Raw genomic sequence first — 20,896 nt, 5'->3', positions numbered from 1 at the left:
CCAGCAGTTTCAATTATTCATGCTTTATTCCTCGGATTCGTTCGATCACAATTTATGGGTAACTAATTGCTAAGATAAACAAACAGTTTGGGTTTCAATGCAGCCACTTGGAAGGAAGGCGAAACAAAAATATACTGAATCCAAATCCCACGGAACTCGACGATCAGCGATCACTGGGTGAACTGCTGATCCGTAGTATCGTGTGCATGTGATTAGGAATAAATATACACAGATATCCATCCGTACACGAATATCGAATAAAGTTTGTGTATATTGGCTGTGCAATTTTTTGTTTAACGGTAATTGGCACACAACTCGTGCCGATCGGCCAACTGTAAATGCGAACATTAAATATTACCATAGAGTGCGACTATCTGGGATTTCTAGTGGGTATATCAGCAGATCAAAGTTCGCAATTTTCTGCCGCCTAACTTTCGTGGTGATCTCTTAAAATTTCTGGGAATTCATTTGAAGTGGGTTTGCTTCATAATTAGTCAATGTCGAAAAGATAGTGATATGATAACGTATATTTAAGTTACTCAATATTTAAGAATTAGGTTTATATGACTGAGACTGGGGTAAAAAAAAACTATTTTGATCGAAATACATAAATTCGAAAAGGAAAGAACTAGATTTTTAAAATAGTTAAATATATAAAAAATAATTCAAGTAAAATTACTGTATTATATTTCTTGTCGTAAGATTTTGTTGTTTTATTTTATGGAGGCAAACCAATAATTTTTCTTTTTCAGGAATATTTTTAAACTAAGCCTCATTCTGTTAAAAACACAAATTGACATTCTTGGCCATGTAAAATAGTAAATCAAAGTGCAAATTCCCCAAAAGATCAACAAATCAAGACAAGCATTTTTGGGAATTTTCCCAAAGTGTCCCAAACGGGGGAATTTCCCACCCACTCAACTTAGTCACAGATACAAAGCGAAGGCGAAGAAATGGGGGAAAATCAAAACGTCACGAGCTCATATCAACACAAAAGAAATATCAAGGCACAGAAATAAATCAAGTTTTCACAAATATCAAAAATTAAATTGCCACCCACCTTTTGTGTGTTTATTAATCAGTAACTCGATGTGTTTTTGATTCGATTTGCAGAATTGCAATCGTCGATTCTCCGGTTAAAAAATTAATTTAACACGCTCACACGGACAGGGACGCACACATACACATTCACTTATACATCCACATTCCACATTCACGTTCACTTGAACGGGTAAAAAACAAAACTTTTGTAAACAATTTCGCGATTAGGCATTTAGCTGCGCTAAAAATGATTGTAAATAAGAAGAAACGTAACGAATTAGCTGCTTGTTGTGCTGGCGTATTATATATTTTTCGAGATTAGAGCGAAATTATAATAACTATTTTCGCTGGATGTCCAAACACTTTGGAGGGTGGAGGTGTTGACTTTTCAGATTAGATTACACTCATTTCACTCGGCTAATTATCAGCCATTTTGTTCAACACCAAATAAATCACAAACACGAAAACAGCAGCAACAAAAAAACCAAATCAATGTTTAATAAAACCACAAAAAAAGTGCGGGCAATAAAATAAAAATAGAAGAGAAAAAAAAGAAAATTATTCAGGCGCGCGCTTCCACTTTGGACTCAACTTTCCAATGGAAGAGGAGGAGATTGGAAATTGGAAGTTCTCTGCTGGCTACGTCACTCAATCATTTGATCATTTATTTTTATTAAGAATCAATTCCATTATTACAAGAAAAAACAACGGGAGAAAAAAATCATCAGCAAATCGGGGCAAATAAAAGTATTTGTCCGTGGAAAATTTCCAAACGTTTTTGCTGCTCTTTCCAGCAGGCAAAGCCATGTGTTTGTTTGTATGCGTAACAGCTGATCGCAGATTATTGATTTTTTATAAGTACAGGAAAAGTGATTAGGGTTTTTTTTCTGTTTTATGAAACAAGGAAGTTTCTCAATTAATTTGCGCACTCGCAAGAACAAAGATCGATTGTTTTATCGTTCGGTTTTTTGTTGCTGTTGTCGCTGCAATTGCAATCCATTCGCGCACAATTAAAAGCTGTGTACGCAGCTTATCACAGAAGTAATATTATTGCTGAGCACCCACTTGTGCGATCTGCTATCCTGATTATCGGGAACTTGTTTTGTACACTGATTTAAAAACGGCTGACGGAAATTCCAAACACTGATCGCGCGACTTTTTCCACAGGCGAAAAATTGTTGAGCGAAAAACGAAGACACGGCAACAACAAAACCGAAAAAACAATAAATGAATGATAGTTCCTTCTCTTTCTTCCGGGAGGCGACATTTGTCCAAACCTATCGGGTGGATATCGAATAAAAACCACGCGTTAGTGCCTTTCGGTTGGAGTATTGGAAAAGGTGGCAACGCAGGTGTGGTTGCTAACCCCGCTAATGGTTGCCGCGGAAACCGTTAGATTTAAATTTGATTCAATTTATAAAAATTTATTTGTTATTTAAACGTTACAATATGAATCTATTTTAAAAACATTTGTTTTACTTCAAATAGCCTTTATTTAACAACAATTTGTTTTGTTTTAATTAAAGTGGTGAATGGTGGGAATCATACGAAATTCCAATCCAACAATGTACTTTCAATAACTTTCATTTTTAAAATAACAAAGGCGCTTCGAAATTGCATTGAATTGTTTCTGCGGTCTCTCTGATTAACAAAAGCGACAGGGCTGCCAGATAAGAGCTGAGGCTTGAAGCAAACACCTTTTGTCTGGCACCATTCTAGTTTGGGCGCCAAATGGGGTTGCGTTTGAATTTGAACAACTTAACCACTTTGACTACAACCAAGAATGTATATCACTGTAGTATATTAAACTAGCTAAAGTACCCTAATAAAATTCCACATCATACGAAAAAAACATAACAAACCATAACTTAATCCTTTAACTTTAGGTCTTTATAAATTCTTTACATTTCTATAGAACATAAACTCTGATTTTGTGTCAAGCAAAGTATATTAGAATATATTCTAATTTCCTAGCTAAAAGTAGAATTTATGCCCCCCATAAATAATGTGAATAATGCCTTAGCATGCCGTTCACACTTTTAAGGCCCAACCAAACTCTTTTGCAACTTCAGCTGAGCCAAGAAAATCAATAAAAATGGCGCATTGCATTGGCCAGGAGCACACAATGACGCCACCGGAAAAAGCCAAGTAGGCTAAATCGGAGTCACTGAATTTCTCACCACCCACGAACTCCACTTTGACCCATCCGAATTTTCTTAAGTTCCAAGGTCGCAACAAAGAAATGTAAGTACTCTCGAAACAATGGCATTTTTTTAATCGAATCAATTTGACTTTTTTATAAAGAAAGGGTTTCCCAAGTTTATTAAATATCACTTAAATTAAATTTCTTCGGCACTCACCTGCTCGATGTCGAAATCCCATTCAGGCGATGGAGAACGTGCTGTTCGGCTGCCTGGTGGAGGGGTTCCCAGTGCGGGGGAGCCCGCTTGGGGCTCTTCGGGAATCACGGCGAATCGACCCCTTTGAAGGATGGGCGAAATGGCGCCATAATTGGCTGCAATAGTAGAAGAAGAAGCCACCAATTAGCAGAAGTCATTTCAAATCGACTAAATGATACCAAGTAATAAGTTCGAAAATATATGAAATGTCTTCAACTTTACTAATTATACTATTCTAAAGCCTTTTTTTATACTATTAGACTTTAAATTGCTTAAGACTAATAAAATGTAATTTCATGGGAGACTTCTTAAAAATTCATTTCAAATAAAGTATTAGCATCCCAACAATTTTGAAGGAAATGCAAATATAAACAAAGATTGTTTAATTAAAGTGTTTAATAAAGTTATAATGAAATCCGAATTATATTCAAATTGTGTGACTTTTATGTATTCTTGGAAACTAACAAGAAATATGGCACTCAAATTGTCTGTAAAATTTCAAGTACTAAAAAAAGTAATAAATTATGTTGATATATTTAAAGGCAATTTTATCGTTTAATCATTTGGTTTTTTCAAAACTAAGATTAGTAGGTATCATTAAATAGTTAGCCACTTACATGTGGGCATAAGGCGGAAGCGGCCAAGCGTCGTTTCGGGCGGACCCTGTGGCGTGGAGGAGGTGACGCGAAAGCGGCCTCGACGGGCGGCTGCCACGTCCTCGTAGTTGCCACCCCCTGCCGCTCCGCCAGCACTGCTCTGCATCCTGTGCCTGATGCTTCCCCGTCCGCTTCAGCAAGAACTGCAATGGAGTGTGAGAATAGGTTGTTAGTCGAAATCAATATAGCGAACACTGTGATAAAATGTCAATTTGTTCGAATAAAATGTATAAATTTTTTGCATACGTAAAAGGGCTTATGGTTTTTCCCAAACCATAAAAGTTCAATATAAACTAGATGCTTTCAACCTGAATCCTTCCAAAATATAAAAATCATATTCATATGTTTAACCCAGTATATTCTCAATGCAAACATAACTTATACGCCATGTTGGTCTACACGGAATTTACTATGGGATATTTAAAACTAATTCTATAGTTAATCTTTTTATTACTGGTTAAGTTAAGGATAAAAACATTATCTTTCATTCCACTGTGCAGTGGTCAGAGGCAGTACAAAAATTGGCTTTACGAGCTCATTGCACGCGAGTTTATTTTAGCTTTCTTGGCGCCTCTAAGCAGACTACATAATATACAAAGTGGCCATACTCTCCCTCTCTCTCTCTCCCTCTCTCCGTGGAATTCATAATTGAAAATCTCAAAAATTGCAGCAAAGAATTCTTTAAAAGTGTGCCATCCGAGTCATTCAACTGCAGGAATATATGTATATTCATGTGTACATATATGAATGTATAAAGAGGGGTGGATTGAACAGCTGACTGCGCGCCACGCGACAACGCGGCGTATGTGTGATATTTTCGGTTGATTGCCTTCTCGCAAATAAAAACGCTGGGCAAGCATTTAATATTTCTTCTGTCTTTGTTTTTGCTTCCTTAATTGAAACTGTGACGATTTTCTCTAGAAAAATTTGTTTACTTGCGCGAACGACCATTTATGTGACTAATTTCTGGCTTTCAAAAGGAATTTTATATTGCCGACAAAGATAGGCAAAGTGATGAAAAAAGTTGAAAATTTATATGACGCAAAATTAATAAAACAAATCCTTTATTTATATGTAAAGTTTTACAATGTACATGCTCAATAAAATTTAACATTTGTTTAATATATTTTTATTTATTCTAAGAAAACTCTCATTTTTTATAAAAATGCATTAAAGAATTTAAATGAATTAATTTGTTAATTCCCAATTTATTGTCTATGCTCTTTGATTTTCCGATTCTTTGGCACTCTTCCCCCGACTTTTCTTCTTGTTTACGTAAACAAAGCGAAAGACAAAGATGTATATTTATTCGATTAAAGCAGTTTATTTACCTAATTATATTTTATCTCAATTGCTTGGGCAATTGAACGGCTTTAATGTTATTGGTTAGAAATGGTTAATTAGGCAAACTTTCACTTTATGTAGAGCCATTACGATTTAATAGTTATGATTAACTTTTTAATAAATATTGTTTTTTTTGCTAATATTTATGTTTGATTATTTTCACTTGATTTTCAGCCGCTTTGCCGAAAAATGTTTGCATAACACGCACAACCAAACATGCGAATACTATATATATCGCTCATACGCCACATATACAGATGGTCAGTGGGATATTGACATATCCACGGGGCTCTGCGTGCTCCGAAATGTTTTATAATATTTTATTGATTTTTTGCGGCAATTTTAACGCCCGACAAATTAACACCGAAACACTAAGAGTACAATAATAAAAAAATAGCATTTAGAACGCGCAGCAAACACTTTTCGACTGAGCACTTGGATAAATAAAAACAAAGAGAGCGGCGGCGAGAGAGAGAACAAGCTGCTGCGGAATTTATTTCGCGTTTGTTTTATTTTTAAAAACGAAATTGGCAAAACAACAACAAACAGGGCCCGAAAGCGAAAACGAAATGCGGCCAAAATGAACCAAAATGCACCAAAATAAACCGAAACCGAAGCCAAAGTGAGAAAGAGCCAAAAACGAGTGGCCAAAATGCACTGAGAGAGCGGGGGAGAGGCGACGAAAACTCAAGAGAGAACTGCATGGGTTCATTTACTTTTGGAAAAGGCAAAAGCAACGATGCAAAAAATTGTCTCAAAGAGAGGAAGAGAGCGATTGAGAGAGCTGCAATATATTTAATTCATAAAATTGCAGAAAAAAAAGAAACAAAAAAGGAACCGACTATTAGGTACTCTTTTTCCATATTATTGCTAAATTATTGTTTTTTCTACATTATAATAAAATTAATAAAGATAAAATAAAATATATTTAATTCATAAAATTACAGAAAAAAAAGAACCAAAAAAAGTAACCGACTATTAGATACTATTTTTACATATTATTGCTAAATTATTGGTGTTTTTCTACATTTTAAAAAATTTAATAACAACAAAATAGAGAGTTTTATAATAACAAAATATTTAAGCCCTGACATTAATGTATTAAAGAATAGAATAATCGTATATCATTTATGTACATATGTTAATGGGTGTTAACATATATCGAGAGAAACCGAGAGCTGCTGCGACTTTCGGCTTACCTTCAACCCATAGAACGAACGAGAAATTGCGTATACGCCACCAGAGATGGAATCAGCTGTTGGCAAACACGTGAGCGCATCCCCCGCAAAAAGAAGGGGTTGGGAACATGTGGTGCATGACTGCTAATTGAAAGCAGATGGAATATTGTGGGCGGAGGATTTAGAATCGAAAGGATGCGAGAAAAACAAAAGCCCAATGGGATCACCAAGTGAGTCATCTATACATTGTGCCTTGTGATGAAATAGGGTTCCATCATCTTCTATCATGGAATTGCATTAGAATGCGATTCATCATTAAAGAACAGAAGCCCGTAACAAATATAATAGATAAGGCAATGGATATGGATGAGTTAATGAAAGGTCATTAACAATACACAATCGATTAATTGACAACTCAAAAGACTCTTGACAATTTTCCAGATGTTATCGTACATATTTTTCAAGTTGTTCAGTTTGTTGATTAGTTGTATTCCATTCTTAATAGTCTATAAAAAGTTATCTTCATATCTCAATAATCATTCTATGGGGCTTAAATACGTTATTAAATCAGCTAATGATGGTAAATATATATTTCAAATTTCAGCGAGTATTCTTATTTAAAGTTCAAAAGAAACACATTTTCAACCAATAAACACCAACTGTCAGTCAAAAGATTATTATGTTGGCACCTAATGAGTTTTTATAATTATTATTTATTTAAAATTTTTGTTGCACTTTGCCCCAGCAAATAGAGATGTTCTCTGTTCTCTGATCAACCATATGCCAAATAAAATTTATTTCAAACTCAACGAGCGTGAAAATTAAAAACAAACAGTAAACAAAACTTTATTACACTGTTAATGAAATTATAAACATTATCGGCAAAGAGCAGTCTTGATAAACTTTAAAATTTTGTATTGGCACTATATACAATACACTGCGAAAATATTATCAGAATGTGTCTTGAACTTGTACAAAAGTCTCTTTATCTGTGACAACTTAATCTTTGAGCTCCTAAAATCAGCATTAAATATGTCAAATTTATTTGTCACGAGTTCTATTGTTAGTCATTACGTATTAAATCGAATTAAAATATTTTGTTATATGAAAAGTGTGGATGACATTTTTCTTTCTGTGCATAAACACCTACACTTAGATCGGCCATCTATCATTATTTTCAAAAGCGCCATATCCCAACAATTTTCACGTTTCGCTTGGCGAAGAATTTTACGCGATTTGCGTCTGAAGAAAAGAAATGGCTAAACTTTTTCCGAGTACAAAGGAAATTTCCTCTATTTTTGTTATTTTGATTTTCTTTTGGGCGCACATCCAAATCCAAACATGTGACTTGAAGGCCCGCAAAGGATGACATCATGGGCAGTGGGCGGTGGTGGGTGGTTGGGTGGTTTGTCTGAGTGATGTTTGTCGGGCAGACAGTTGGGCACACACGAACTTGACAAATGAATTATGAAATGCAGAAGGGGAAGGGTGTTTATAAATAGTGGCCCAAAAGCTCGATTCTCTTAGAATCTTTTTTTATTGCCCGCTAAATTTGCTTTTATTTTCGAAAATGTCAGAAGCGTTTATTGGCCTCAGGTGAGCCGTGACGACTGAGGGGCGAAAGTAAGAGTGATTGGATTCGTTTGGGGTCAGGTTGGTAAAAAAGTTCTGAATGAATGTCGAAGGACATTGGATTTTATTCTTTAAAAGTTTTCTGCCAGGGTTTCGTGATTCTTTGGTTGCATGTAACAATCGAAACGTGATTACTTTATGTCGGCAACTGGATTTAAGTTTATAAACTTAACTATTTTTTTTTAATTAGAATAATACCCCTGAACCCTACAAAAAAATAATTGTGGAATGCCAATTCTTCTCCGATTATAAAAGTAGTTCATTGAAATAAAAACCAAGAGATAACATTCATAAACGATAAGGTGCCTCACTTGACTAAGAAATACATAGTAAAATGTGTGGTTCCCACATTATTTAAAATTTCTAAAGTTTACCAATAATACCACAAAGCACCTAATGTTTGAAAGCTAGATTATCGTCATGTCAAAAACCATAAATTTACCGATTGGCGAGTATTAATTTTAAGCCTCTCGCTCGCACACCCACTCCCCATCTCTTTCTGTGACGTTATCAGTGTGAAAGTCGCATCTGAATTGCGTATTTGTGGGTTTATTTGTGCATTTTGCGCCGCGTCCAGTGGCCCGCCTGTATTATTTATGCATGTGCTCTTTTCTTTGTTTTGCCCGACAGTCATTATTTTATTGTTGAACTTGTGCGGGCGATAAGGGGGCTCTTCATTTCACTATCTGCCGAAGAGCGGGACGGCGAATCGCAAGCATAAATCACTTTTCCACAATTATTCCGTCTGACGCCACGCTGATAAGTGGGTATGACATTAAATTAGGGCGAAAGTTAAATGTATTTTACATAATGCATTTAGCCGGCTTCTATTTCAACCGTTATTTCGAATAAGAAGAAGAAGCAGATGAGTTACCGGCGAAATGCTAACGGTACATATATAACCACCCCTAATGTGGGAGTGAGAGAGAGCACGGTTGGGGGTGTGTATGTTCTGCTGTCTCACTCTCTTCAACATGTGAGCAGATTTGGGTTTTGCAACGCCTATATTTTGCAATTATCTCAAATATATGTACATTTCACTTACTTTGTCGCCCCTCTCTTTGTTTTTATTCGCGTCACTTCGACCCCCACTCACTTTCGATCGAATTTAGTTGCTAAAATTAAGCCAAAGCACTAAAAGACACTCACACACACACACACGCGCGCACACACGGACGTCACCAGGGCAAAAACAAATACACAGGCAAACAGCTGGCAGCAGCAACAACAACAACAGCAGCCAGAGTGCGATTCATCCAATAAGAAAATATTTTATTTGATTTATGCAAACGAGCAGCAATTTTGTATTCTTTTTAATCACACATCACAGAGTACTCGTTTCACTCAAAGAGTGAACAATTTTTGTAATTTATTTGCCTTTTGTAGCGAACTTTATTGCCTTTTCCCGCGACTACGGGGAATATCCTTTTTGCAATATCCGGTAATTACGCGACTGGGGTTCTATGTTTGCCACTGAAACTCGCGTGGTTTGGTTTTATTTTTATTTCTCACCCCGTTTCTGATAGTTTTATTTTATTGTATAATAACCATGGCGAATAATTGATTTATACATTTTAAAAAAATTTCCGAAATTCCGATCAGAACGGCTACGGGTTATAGACTAGAGTTGCCAGAGTCGGAAAAGAGGTTCTATCGATGTCTCCATCCAATTAGAGTAGAACTATCGATACTACTGCAGTTTCATAGCTCTTAGCCATGGACCTCAAATTAACTAGGTGGCAACTCTTAAGTGGGCGCCACCAATTTGAATTACAAATTATTCAAGTAAAAAAGTAAATAGAAAAATTAATAAAAGAGCACGTTTTAATTATAAATTGTAGCATTGATTGAATGATCCTGTATGTTTTAGAGACCCTTTCGGTCCGAAGTAAACTTTTGCACAATATTTGTTCCTTTCCTAATGGATATTAATAATTTAGTTACTTAAATCGACTGTTTATGGTTTGCAGATCAGGAATCTAATGCTGTGTTCGCTATAGCTAAAATCCTTTGTACGATTAGCGGTTTCAGGAAATGGGAAACGTTGGCGCAGCAGCCGCATTGTCTTCTCTAAACTTGTGTGTATGTACATTAGACTACGCAATCATCTAGTAAATTCTACGAAATCAGTTTTTTCTTCTCCTCGGTCAGTTTGCCCTCTACGGGTGGCTTCTTCGCTGGCGCCGCAGGTGCCTTCTTGCCATACAACATGTCCACAAAGAGGGCGGCGAACACGAGAACAGCTCCCAGCCACTGGCGGGCAATCAGGACGTTTCCAAACAGCAGCACAGAGCACAGGACGGTGAAGAACTTTCGTGTGGTGGTCACCACGGAGCAGGCGAGCGGTCCAAAGTTGGCCACCATCAGGAAGATGAAGAACTGGCCGAGGACACCGCACACGGCAATCAGCGACAAATGGGTCCAGGCCTCGGGATGCCGGATGGTGAAGTACAGGAACTCCTTGGCCTCACCTGAAATTGGTCATCAAATATAAGGAATTTCCTCAAGGAAATACAACTTACCCGTGAAAACCATGGCCACGCCCAGCATCAGAGTGCTCCAGAAGTTCATGGCCCTCATCATCTGCTGACCCGAGGGCGCACTGGCCGCTCGGATGCGCTCCTGGACAGCTCCAGTCAGGCCGTCCATCGAGAGGCTGAGGAATAGCAGCACCTCGCCGAGAAGCGTCGTCTCAGCCGGCAGACTGGACACCTTGCCCTCCTTGTACATGAACAGGATGACGCCCAGGACAATGGTCAGCACGCAGGCATAGCGCGTCCAGCTGTAGGACTTGCGACCAATCAGGACACCCAGAATCATGACCGGAATCGGTTTAGCCGACTTGCCCACGACGGCAGTGGGATAGGGAACCCAACGCATGGCCATATTGGTGGAGACCATGGCCAGCAGATACGTCAGCGAACAGGCCACGTAGGAGCCCGCATTGGTGGTGTCCTCCTTCTGCGGCTTGATGGTCAGCAGCACTAGAAGATCAAAGATCAGTGGAGATTCAATGGGGAAACCGCATAATCCCTACCTTTGGCAAACACATAGTTGCAGAGGCACTGCACCCAAACCAGGGCCAACGCGTAGGTGAAGCGTTCGCCCACGGAGCCATCCGTCTGGACCTCTTCGCCGTAGCGACCGCGGGTCAACTTCTCCTGGACAATTCCGTAGAGGAAGTAGCAGACGAAGATGCCCACCGCGTAGATTATAAAGCGGCTGCGTTCCGGCAAATGCATATTTATGGCGGGCGGATGGAGGTTTTCGGGAGCTTCTGATGTTCCGTTCGGTTGGCTTGGACTCGATGCACCGTCTAAACAGTTGGCACTCTCCGCAAGCGGCTGCAGGTGGCCGTGATTTGGCGATGGCTATCAAATAATCAAATCAAATACGTGGTCAGTGCTGTCGGATCAGCTGGCTACTAGCCAGTGTCCAGTTTTGACTAGTTTTATTGGCTATTATTTCAAAATGCTCTTTTATCTTTTTCGTTCTCACAAATGTCCAAAACAGTTGGGAATAAAAAATTCTTAAAATATAAAGTAAATTTAAAAACAGATTGTTGTTTTAACATTAGATTTAGCTACTGACAACACTGTCCAAATAATCAATTCAAATACGTGGTCAGTGCTGTCGGATCAGCTGGCAATTTTTGTGAGCTACAGCTGTCAGCACTGGAAAATAGCGGGGGCGGTTTAAAGTGTGACCGTGAACCGATAAATTTGTATCCAATATCGCCAATTGGATTCTTACTGCGCGCGGAAATTAACGGTATATAATAAATTTTTTTTAATCTTTCCTATGATAATAACTATAATAACTATATATTTGTATCTTTAAGAATACATATATTTTTACAGTTAAAATATAAATACAAAATTTTGCTGTTCTTGGAAAAATAATCCAAATACGTGGATAATTGGGACCGGATACATATTCTAAATGTTTAAGGTCTATCTGAATAAACCTATTGCATAAATAACAAGTTTTCAGTTAACTATTATATCGGAAATTTCATTTCGTTTATTTGGTTTAAAAATATAATTGCAAAATACAATAAACTATAGTCCCACATACACGCGCGTATACGTGATCTTCTCTTTGTTATACTGGTAATGCACTTGAAGTTCTCGGTTTTAGTGAATGCAGCCCGTAACCCCTAGAAAATACGCCCCCCCAAGCGTAATACTGTCCATCCGCCCTAAGCGCCTAGACAACAACAAACAAGCGATTATCCTCTTAAATAGCAACAGTTAAGCGGTAATTTGTAAATGATAAAAGGGTGTGGTGGCGACTAGACCTTAGAAACTATAAAAATAAGAGATAAACAAACAGACAAATAAAACGAAGAGTGGAGAATCGCCTACAGCGGCACCTGCATGGGCGGTAGCCAGGTGTAAAACAGAATGTACGCCGCGCTGGAGACGACGTTCGAGGAGTCCAGAGCGGAGACGACCTGATCGTCGAACTTGAACCACTTGCCGTAGTTGGCGCTCTTGCAGAAGGCCGTATAGTGGCCGCCCTCCATGGTGCCGTAGTGATTGGAAACGGCGTACAGCTGGTAGGTTTTGGGCGTAACCGCCCGCGATTCCGCCCGTGCTATGTAGGGATTCATATCGAGGTTTTCCAGCGGGAAGCGAAGGTAGTTTTGCTTCTTCATGTAGGCCCCCGAATTGCTGGGGTCGGCATAGAACCTAGAAAGATATTCAACTGGGTAAAATCAAGTATAGAATAAGATTTAGCTCAACTAACCGCTTTAAATGCACCACCAGCACTGGCGGCAGCTTGGATATATCCAGTTTCTTGATGGCATCCCTTTTGGTCTTGCAACTTGGACAGTTCCAGCCGTGTATGCGCTCGCCACTGAAGTACATGTCCATGCACTGGTTGAGCTGGCACAAATTCGAGTTCGGCGGCAGCTCCAGGCTGAGATTCGAGAAGCTCTCGTACGTGGCCGACTCCTTGTGGCAGGCCACACACTTGACGGTGCTCTTCATCTGGCCATAGAATAAATGCAGTATCATGCTCTCCTTGGCCTTGGTGAACTCTAGCCAAGCCTTCTCCGACGCACTGATCATCTCTCGCTGACGGGTGACATGCAGAGTCTGGAGGTCCGAGTGCAGCCAGTCCATCAGGATGGTGAGAAACTCGTGCGAGTCCTGCTGGTCAACGCCGCGAAAGATCTTCTGGTACTGACCCACAACATACTGCAAAAAGTAATGTGTTTGTTAGAGAAATATTGTGGATATATTTTGAATCATTCAATTTTTTATCATAGTATGCCATTAAATTTCTGATTTGTTTAATTCAATTCTATGTGAAATAAATTGAATGTTTTTTTTAATTCTAATGAATAATTTTTATGAATTTTTTAAATTTGCCAGTTGTTTTTTGTGCTTTCTTTTGAGAACAAAAAGTGGAAATTTTTTAACGAATCAATGTTAACTGCTTAGAAAATAAAATTCATGCAGATTTAAAGTTTGAATTATTTCGGAATTCATGCCCTTTATTCATTCAATTCTATTAAACTAAAAATTCAAATTTCATTCAATTCTATTAAACTCAAAATTGTTATTAATTCATTCATATAAAACAAACAACCAACAAATTTACCAGTTTGTTTTTGTGCTTTCTTTTCAGATCAAAAAGTGGAACATTTTTAACAAATCAATGTTAACTGCTTAGAAAATAAAATTCATGCAGATTTAATCACAAAATGATGGTCCTTTCTTCTTCAAAAGAAATTGTTGCTTGAATTATTTCGGAATTTATGCCAATTAAACTCAAAATTCAAATTCATTCAATTCTATTAAAATCTAAATTCTAATTAATTCATTCATATAAAACTAAAAATTCAAAATAACTCATTGAATCCATTCATGCAGGGCTCTATTACCTACCCTTAAATCTCTGCTGGCCACACACTTGTACTGTCCGTTCCAAAGCTCTTTAATCAGTGCAGCCACCTCCTCGATCACCTGACCATTGGTCTTGTTGCTCCTGCTGATGTTGTTCTTGTATTTGTCCGAAATGCAGTACTCCGTCAACTGGGGCGTATTACTCAGGCATTGCAGGATGCTGTTCATGTAGCACGTGTTGCCCAGGTTCTTCAGGCCCGTCAGTCCGCGACCCTGAAAAGTTGCAAAAAATTAGTTAATTAGTTTGAAAGTAATTCCCAAAAGTTACTCGTCGCAGCGGGAAGATGGAGCTATAAATGCTGTAGGTGGGCGGAGCTGTTGGCAGCTGCAGCTTCACGCCCGCCACACAAATCATTCGCGGAATCCTGTCTGCTGCTGTTTTGGCTCAACAGTATGGCGATTGTACGTTTCTTTGGTTTGAACATGCTTTGAGTGCGGACGGCGAGCGACTGAGACTACCCCCGAAAGCAAAGCCAAAAGTCTGGGCGATTGTCTATGAAACGTGACCCATTGGGTATTGATTTCGCTCGTGTGGCGGCTTTTATTAGGTGACCGCTGTGAGTCAACCACCCCCAAAACCATCACTCACCACATTCTGACCCACGACGGGCGAGAAATCACGGACCCGTTGCGATGTCCTCTCCACGCTCCTCGGCTGCGGTTTCATTGCCCTATCGAAGGTGGGCTTCTCCACCTTGTTGGGGGCATCCTCGTTTAGCTGTAGCAGAGATTCCAGGCTGTCGGAGACGTCCTGGAGCTCCTCCAAGTTTCCGGCGGGCGACAGAGGACTCTGGGGACTCTTGTAATGCTTCTTTGTCTCGCGGGCGATCGCCAAAAGGCGCTCCCTTTCCTGGCGTTCTAGCTCGTGTTGTTCGTCCAAGCGCTGACGCTCCCGGATCTTGGATTCGATGTTCTTGGTGGCCTCAACCTCCTTTTGCGACAGCTGCTGGCTGACATTCTGCTGCTCCTGTATGCGACTCAGTTCTTCGCGCAGACGATTGTTTTCCACGATCTGTGGGATAAGTAATCGTTAATGGTTAGAAAAATAAAGTAATTAATGGACCTTACATAGTCCTGGGCCTTGCTTTCTAGTTGTAGAATCCTGAAGTGCAACTCCTGATCTTCGGTGGCATTCAGGCCATCGCCCTCGGCCGCCTGGCGCTTCCACATCTTGGAGGCCCTCTCCAGCTGCTCATCGTTCTGCTCGGCGCGCTGCAGAAACTCGGCCTGATCACGCATGATCTCGGCTATGGGCTTGGCCTGTGGAGAAGGGCGAGAGGCTCCCTGAGTCAGAGTTCTCGTGGCCGCCGGCTTGTTGGCTCGATTTATGTCCGGCCGTGGCTTAAAGTCCTTTGCACTGATGTCCTCCTTCATGGTGATGTCGTGGATGGAGGGATACTCAATGTCATCGATGGTCTCGATGTCGTTGTTGTTCTGCTGCGGCGCCTGCACACTGGGATTGGTGCAATGGGTGGGGTACATCATGATGAAGTACTCGTAGCCGCCCTCGACGATCTGGATGGGTGAGCGATACGTCACATCCGGATCCCACTGTTGGGATAAAGTGTTATTACAGATCTATGACTTGAGTAAACCAATATTTACATTCTTTAGGATGTCCAGCAGCGTGGCAATGGCTGTATTCGCCGCCGGTTGGGCATCCTTGGTGTTCCAGTCCATCAGAACCACTGAATCCTTAACAGAGCGCGATGCCCACGAAGCCTTTCCGCTGCTGCTGAGCCGCGCCTGCAGTCTGCCAGCCGACATGCTACGTGGATCAAGGAGTTACTAGCTATAACATGGAGTAGATAGTATTTAAACTCACCCCAGCGTTATCTGCTCCTCGGGCACATTGAATGCACAGTAGTAGGTGAGGTGGGAGGTCTCGTAGTCGGCGCTGGGTCGGCAGTCCATGACCAGGACCGATTTCTCCTGCATGCGCCGGTACAGCTCCTGGCAGCTGATCAGTCCCAGTCGGGCGTAGTCCGTGGATTGTGGTACTGGTGACGCCGCCTCCAGACTTCCACGTCCATTGCTGACCAGTTCCGAGCCAATTGGTTCCACTGGCTGGCGCTGCTGGTCGTAGCGATGACGCAGGGACTCCATAATCACCTCCAGCGTGTCCATAATGCGGCGATTCGCCTCGGTGTCGCCCAGCATCTGGCGCACCGTCGACTTGTGGCTGGCGTAATCGGACTTTTTGTGAATCGCGGTCAGCATGTTGAAGTACTTCATGTAGGTGATGTAGGCCAGTTCCTCGTCCCCGTCCAGCCTGTACTCCTCGGCCGTCATGTACAGTTTGCGGGCGGTGTTCAGGAGGCTTTAACGAGAAATTCCAGGTAAGCAAAAGCAGCCGCATCAGCACTTAATCGCGGTGTCCACTTACATTTTCATGCCCTTGCTGCGCAGATCCGGAATGATGGACATCTTCTCCAGATCATCGAGATTGGAGCTCATGTGCAGCTTCTTCAACTTGGCCATTGCGCTGGCGTTTCTCGAGTGGGTGTCGGGGATGGTGTTATGTCGGTAACGGGACTCGGGAAATGCCTGGTTTTCCTGTTTTCATAGCAGGAATTCCTCAATCTGCGGGCTGGGCAGTTGCAACAACAAAATCACTTGTTATTTCGCCTGAAATGTATCGATACTCTGACAACTATCGATTGGAGTTGGCACAACGGGAAGCTGTTTCTAGATTGTATAATACTAGCTAGTTATTTAGCTAGTTTTCGGATTTTCCACAAAGTTTTAATTTAGGGGCTGTCCAATTCGGCGATTTTTAACCACCCCACTCCCATGTAATCAATTCTTCATTAAAAAAAAAAAAATTGCATTTGCATTTGGTGGAACAATCCCAAACCCTTCTAGATGATAATAAAATATTTGTAAATTTATTAATATTTTTAAAAATATGTAACTAACTTCTAAAGCTCACTAAATATGAAGCGAGCTAAAACGACATTTCATCTACTGTGAATAGATCATTTCCCTGTGTTGTTGTTTGTTAAAAGAGTAGAGTTTATGGTTTTATTAACACGAAAATATTTATAAAGGTATTTATATTTTAATATTTATGTACCTATATTTTGAAAATTATTAACTTATTTGGATTTCTAGAACCCACCAAATATAGCGGGAAACGAGCTACATTTCATCTATTGTGAATAGATCATTTCCCAGACCAGCTGACAACCTTTTGTTTACTATTCTTGTTGTGGTTTGCTAAATCAGAGTTTATAAATGGGCAGGACTTCGAAGGACAAGCGGGACATCTTCTACCGACTGGCCAAGGAGCAGGGATGGCGTGCGCGGAGTGCCTTCAAGCTGCTCCAGGCGGAGGAGACGTTTCACTTATTAGAAGGTCTTGCTTGAACCTCGTGTTTCTTGAACCAATCCTAATAAGCTGATTTCAGGTCTCACCCGAGCCGTGGATCTGTGTGCCGCTCCTGGCAGCTGGTCACAGGTGCTGGCCAAGCGCATGTACGAGCCACTGCCTGCGGAGGAGCGGGAAAAGGTGAAAATCATCGCAGTGGACCTGCAGGGAATGGCTCCAATTGAAGGAGTCACACAACTTCGGGCGGATATCAGCAAGGAGTCAACGGCGGAGGCCATCATCGAGTTCTTTGGCGGCGAGAAGGCACAGATTGTGGTCAGCGATGGAGCTCCCGATTCCACAGGCATGCACGATTTCGATGCCTACGTTCAGGGCGAGCTGCTCCTCTCCGCCCTCAGCATTTCCACTTTCATCCTGGAAGAGGGCGGCTCCTTTGTGTCCAAAATCTACCGGGCGGACAGGACCAGCCGGTTGTACAGCCAACTCAAGCGCTTCTTCAAGGACGTGTGTGTGTTTAAGCCATCCGCTTCACGGAATTCCAGCATCGAAGCTTTTGTGGTGGCCAGACAGTTTTGTCTGCCTGAAGGATACAAACCCTGCAATCTTATAAACGAATGGCACGATCATCCAGAGACGTGGGTGTGCAGGAAAAAGGATAATCCGCCCGTTGTTCATGTTCCCTTTGTCGCCTACAAAGGTGATCTGGATTCGGATCGCACTTACGACTTGGTAGGAGTGTTTTATATATTCCTATTCTGAAAAATATCTTAACGTTGCTGTTTCAGGGCGAGGACTATGTTTATAAAGAGCCGGTACAACAGCCTTTGACTGCCGCCTATCAGGATATCCTGAAGAAAACCAGCCAAGTCAACATCAAATACGAAGGCATACGAGTTGTTCATGACGAGGAATTGTTTAAGGAGTGGCAGGATAATGGACCTCAGGACTCAAAACTTTAACAAAATAAACTATAAAAACCTGTGGCAATAAATTAAGGTACAAAGTTGCATTTTAAATATATAGATGTACATTTTAATAACAAACTTCTTAAAAATCTATAGAAAGCGCTTATCATTACGCCTTTTTTAATATTTCTTTTTTGTTTTTCAACAGTAAATAACTAAAATCTAAATAGAAAACTTAGAATTAAGCATTTGAACTCATCATGTGCATTGAGAATGCTGTTTTCACAGCGTCATTATCTTCTCCATTTGGACTTTTTCGTCTTTAGCAGCCGCTCTTTTGCGAGCCCTTGCTCGAGTCTTTTGCTCGGACTTGCAACGTCTACGAAATGCAGCAGTTTCGGCATCCGTCCACTTCCTGAATGTTTGCCTCCTGGCTGGAGCTTGTCTGACGGGCTCTGGCTTGGGCAAAGCCACCTTCTTACGTTGGACGGACCGACCATTGGCCTTAGCTGGAAAGGCGCAGGGCAGCAGCTGCAGTTCCTCGTGCAGGCGGCCACAGTGAGTGGGCGAAATGGGAAGGTAACTGCTTTGGGTGAGGAAGATCTGGTCACTGGGAATGGTTTCCGTGAGGAGTTGGTGCAGCTGGAAGCTTTGGGCAGTGGCCTCCTTAATGACATTGCATAGCAGGAATTTATCCTTGTACTTGGGTGAATATCGCAGCAGGTATTCCCCACACGGCACCGTGTCCAGTAGCTTAAGGAACTCGTACAAATTGGATAGTAATTGCGGCATGCTCGTGTTGTAGTAGTCATGCAGCTGTTGCTCCAAGGAAATCAGCGTCAGTTTCTCCTCCAGCATGGGCCTAAAGTCTCGCAGCGAGATGCGGGTGCAGTGACCTACCTCCGACTGGAGGAGTTTTAGCTGCAGCCAGGCACTTATCAACTCGTATTTGGACATAATCTCACAGCCAGAGTCTGGTTTGTTCTCTAGCTTGATTAAGTGGCATCCAAGTGGTTTCCTGCTTTTAAAATCATTAACCGCTGGTATGGGTAAAGTGGTAAAGATTTGAAAGTCTTTGTTGTCATCACCTTCGCTTTTACATCTAAGACTCCAACTAACTAAAGCGCTGTTGGTGGTGGCATCTATTATGTCTGAAGATTGTTGATCAATTGATTGGGGTTTGTAGGCCATTTGAAGATCGGTAGAAGGCATATCACAGGTAATCTTATCAGGTACTTCCTTGACTGCTCCACTTGATTCAAAATCTAGCCACTTGGCTTGTCCAGGCTGGGAAATAAAGCTCCCAAAAGCCTGCTTCAAGATCAAACTGTTTGTATGCCAGCCACAATTTCGGGCGGGAAATGGAGACTTAAATTCCATACATTTATGACTACTTTTTGGGGATTCTCTTAGGCTAAGAAACATTTCTGTGGGCAGGTCAATATATGAACCAGTCGTTAGCAGCATTAAAAGAGAATCTAGAGGCAGCACGTAGATATTGTGGGCTTCCAATTCCAGGGTTTTATCTTCCTCACATAGTAACTTAGCTGACTCCTTAATTTCCCTAACCGCGTAGCGATCTAAGCGTACTCTTAAGGTGGAAAGGGCCTCCTGGGTAAGTTCCACCTCTGGCCAGAGCCTCACCCTCCCCACAATCCTCTCCAGTTCCACTTGCTCCATGCTGACGGTCTGAGAATTGAGGCTCTTGCACTGGGACAACTGTGGCAGACCCGAGAAGGTCACATATGATTCGTTAAGATGTGAGTTTAGCAGTTTCCTTATACTCAATTCATACCACTTTCTGTAGATGGCAACTAAACTCTTCATGGGCGCATAGATGATTTCCTTGCGTCCCAGCTCGTAATCATGGATGTGTTTTTGCACCCGCTGTTGCTCGTTGCAGCGCTTCTTCTCTGTGGCCTGCCACACCACGAAATCCTCCTCGTCGACGGGTTCGCTTCGCTGCCAGGAGAGAAGCACTCGCATGCAGGCGGCCTGCTGCTTGAGATTCAACTCGGAGTGCTGATCTAAAGGATTGGGAAAACTGTAGCCGGTTTCTCCGCTGGAAAGGTCGCAAATTGCACTCTCTGGAACCTGATCGTTGCGGGGATCCTTCAAGGCTGTGTTCCGATCGAAGGATTTGAACACTTCGGCGGTTTCCTGGAGCTCCTGTCGCAGCACATCGGGATCCACCTCATTCAGAAATGTGTAGAGTGCATCGTCCACGTGCTCGAAGGATTTGTTGAAGACCTTGTACGACGGCTGGTTCCGGAAGATAGAGTTTCCCTCGTACAAAGGAGTGTCCTTCTCCATATTGGATCGGTCTTTGAAGAGCTTCAAAAACTTAAGTTTTTAAATATTTCTTTTGTTTTGTTTTTATTCAATGCGTGTGCATGACCTTAACGCGATTTCGGGAAAATACTCGTTTGGGGTATTCGTCGATATTTAATCAGCTGTTTTTATACCCGTTACTCGTAGAGTAAATGGGTATA

The 20,896-nt window shown here is 41.2% G+C and overlaps 5 protein-coding genes across 10 annotated transcripts in view; 1 reads left to right on the top strand and 4 right to left on the bottom strand.

The window, feature by feature from the left end:
- Positions 1-5,641, bottom strand: part of SNF4Agamma (SNF4/AMP-activated protein kinase gamma subunit) — a 67,930-nt gene extending 62,289 nt beyond the window's left edge. For 2 of the 4 annotated variants that reach the window (XM_070216741.1, XM_070216742.1), the window contains exons 1-2: positions 2,107-2,273; positions 1,061-1,282 (exon numbers count right to left, since the gene is read on the bottom strand). Coding sequence is in view for 1 of the 4 variants with exons in the window: in XM_070216739.1 (XP_070072840.1) it covers positions 3,402-3,556; positions 4,058-4,202 (300 nt within the window). In the remaining 3 variants the exon portion in view is untranslated. Of the gene's footprint in view, positions 1-1,060; positions 1,283-2,106; positions 2,274-3,401; positions 3,557-4,057; positions 4,240-5,427 lie in introns of those variants that run through there. The other 2 variants (XM_070216739.1, XM_017148116.3) reach the window with 2 other exon arrangements.
- A 4,415-nt stretch (positions 5,642-10,056) lies between these two features.
- Positions 10,057-11,647, bottom strand: meigo (Solute carrier family 35 member B1 homolog meigo). The gene is made up of 3 exons (XM_017148294.3): positions 11,288-11,647; positions 10,773-11,234; positions 10,057-10,721 (listed from the first exon to the last, which is right to left on the bottom strand). Exons 1-3 carry the CDS (start codon positions 11,490-11,492, stop codon positions 10,369-10,371), a joined length of 1,020 nt encoding a protein of 339 aa, XP_017003783.2. The 5' UTR covers positions 11,493-11,647; the 3' UTR covers positions 10,057-10,368.
- A 589-nt stretch (positions 11,648-12,236) lies between these two features.
- Usp8 (Ubiquitin specific protease 8) lies at positions 12,237-16,872 on the bottom strand. Of its 3 annotated transcripts, XM_070216437.1 has the most exons (9): positions 16,555-16,872; positions 15,994-16,488; positions 15,774-15,936; positions 15,237-15,719; positions 14,758-15,180; positions 14,151-14,381; positions 13,003-13,457; positions 12,618-12,944; positions 12,237-12,558 (listed from the first exon to the last, which is right to left on the bottom strand). In XM_070216437.1, the coding sequence occupies exons 1-9, from the start codon at positions 16,647-16,649 to the stop codon at positions 12,552-12,554; spliced, it is 2,679 nt and encodes an 892-aa protein (XP_070072538.1). In that variant the 5' UTR covers positions 16,650-16,872; the 3' UTR covers positions 12,237-12,551. The 3 variants fall into 3 exon arrangements, with proteins under 3 accessions (XP_070072538.1, XP_017003751.2, XP_017003752.2); XM_017148262.3 differs by having other exon boundaries at positions 12,237-12,944; positions 16,555-16,871; XM_017148263.3 differs by lacking the exons at positions 14,758-15,180; positions 15,237-15,719; positions 15,774-15,936; positions 15,994-16,488; positions 16,555-16,872 and adding an exon at positions 14,437-14,589 and having other exon boundaries at positions 12,237-12,944.
- Positions 16,873-17,284: 412 nt separating this feature from the next.
- Trm7-34 (tRNA methyltransferase 7-34) lies at positions 17,285-18,553 on the top strand. Its single transcript, XM_017148240.3, has 3 exons — positions 17,285-17,526; positions 17,579-18,228; positions 18,285-18,553. Exons 1-3 carry the CDS (start codon positions 17,406-17,408, stop codon positions 18,456-18,458), a joined length of 945 nt encoding a protein of 314 aa, XP_017003729.2. The 5' UTR covers positions 17,285-17,405; the 3' UTR covers positions 18,459-18,553.
- Ice2 (Interacts with the C terminus of ELL 2) lies at positions 18,515-20,799 on the bottom strand. Its single transcript, XM_017148239.3, has one exon. It carries the CDS (start codon positions 20,715-20,717, stop codon positions 18,687-18,689), a length of 2,031 nt encoding a protein of 676 aa, XP_017003728.2. The 5' UTR covers positions 20,718-20,799; the 3' UTR covers positions 18,515-18,686.
- Between the last annotated feature and the right edge of the window lie 97 nt (positions 20,800-20,896).

Source organism: Drosophila takahashii, chromosome 3R (assembly GCF_030179915.1).
Source record: "Drosophila takahashii strain IR98-3 E-12201 chromosome 3R, DtakHiC1v2, whole genome shotgun sequence".
NCBI lineage: Eukaryota > Metazoa > Arthropoda > Insecta > Diptera > Drosophilidae > Drosophila > Drosophila takahashii.
Note: the sequence above shows the minus strand (reverse complement) of the source record. Positions and strands in the feature narration are given on the sequence as shown.

Coding starts and splice junctions, on each gene's coding strand:
- meigo (XM_017148294.3), bottom strand. CDS start 11,492: ATGCATTTGCCGGAACGCAGCCGCTTTATAATCTACGCGGTGGGCATC. Junction 11,235..11,287: donor CAACTATGTGTTTGCCAAAG/GTAGGGATTATG, acceptor TTGATCTTCTAG/TGCTGCTGACCATCAAGCCG. Junction 10,722..10,772: donor CGTGGCCATGGTTTTCACGG/GTAAGTTGTATT, acceptor GACCAATTTCAG/GTGAGGCCAAGGAGTTCCTG.
- Usp8 (XM_070216437.1), bottom strand. CDS start 16,649: ATGGCCAAGTTGAAGAAGCTGCACATGAGCTCCAATCTCGATGATCTG. Junction 15,720..15,773: donor TGCTGGACATCCTAAAGAAT/GTAAATATTGGT, acceptor TTATCCCAACAG/TGGGATCCGGATGTGACGTA. Junction 14,382..14,757: donor CCGTCGTGGGTCAGAATGTG/GTGAGTGATGGT, acceptor GCAACTTTTCAG/GGTCGCGGACTGACGGGCCT.
- Trm7-34 (XM_017148240.3), top strand. CDS start 17,406: ATGGGCAGGACTTCGAAGGACAAGCGGGACATCTTCTACCGACTGGCC. Junction 17,527..17,578: donor GACGTTTCACTTATTAGAAG/GTCTTGCTTGAA, acceptor AGCTGATTTCAG/GTCTCACCCGAGCCGTGGAT. Junction 18,229..18,284: donor CGGATCGCACTTACGACTTG/GTAGGAGTGTTT, acceptor TTGCTGTTTCAG/GGCGAGGACTATGTTTATAA.
- Ice2 (XM_017148239.3), bottom strand. CDS start 20,717: ATGGAGAAGGACACTCCTTTGTACGAGGGAAACTCTATCTTCCGGAAC.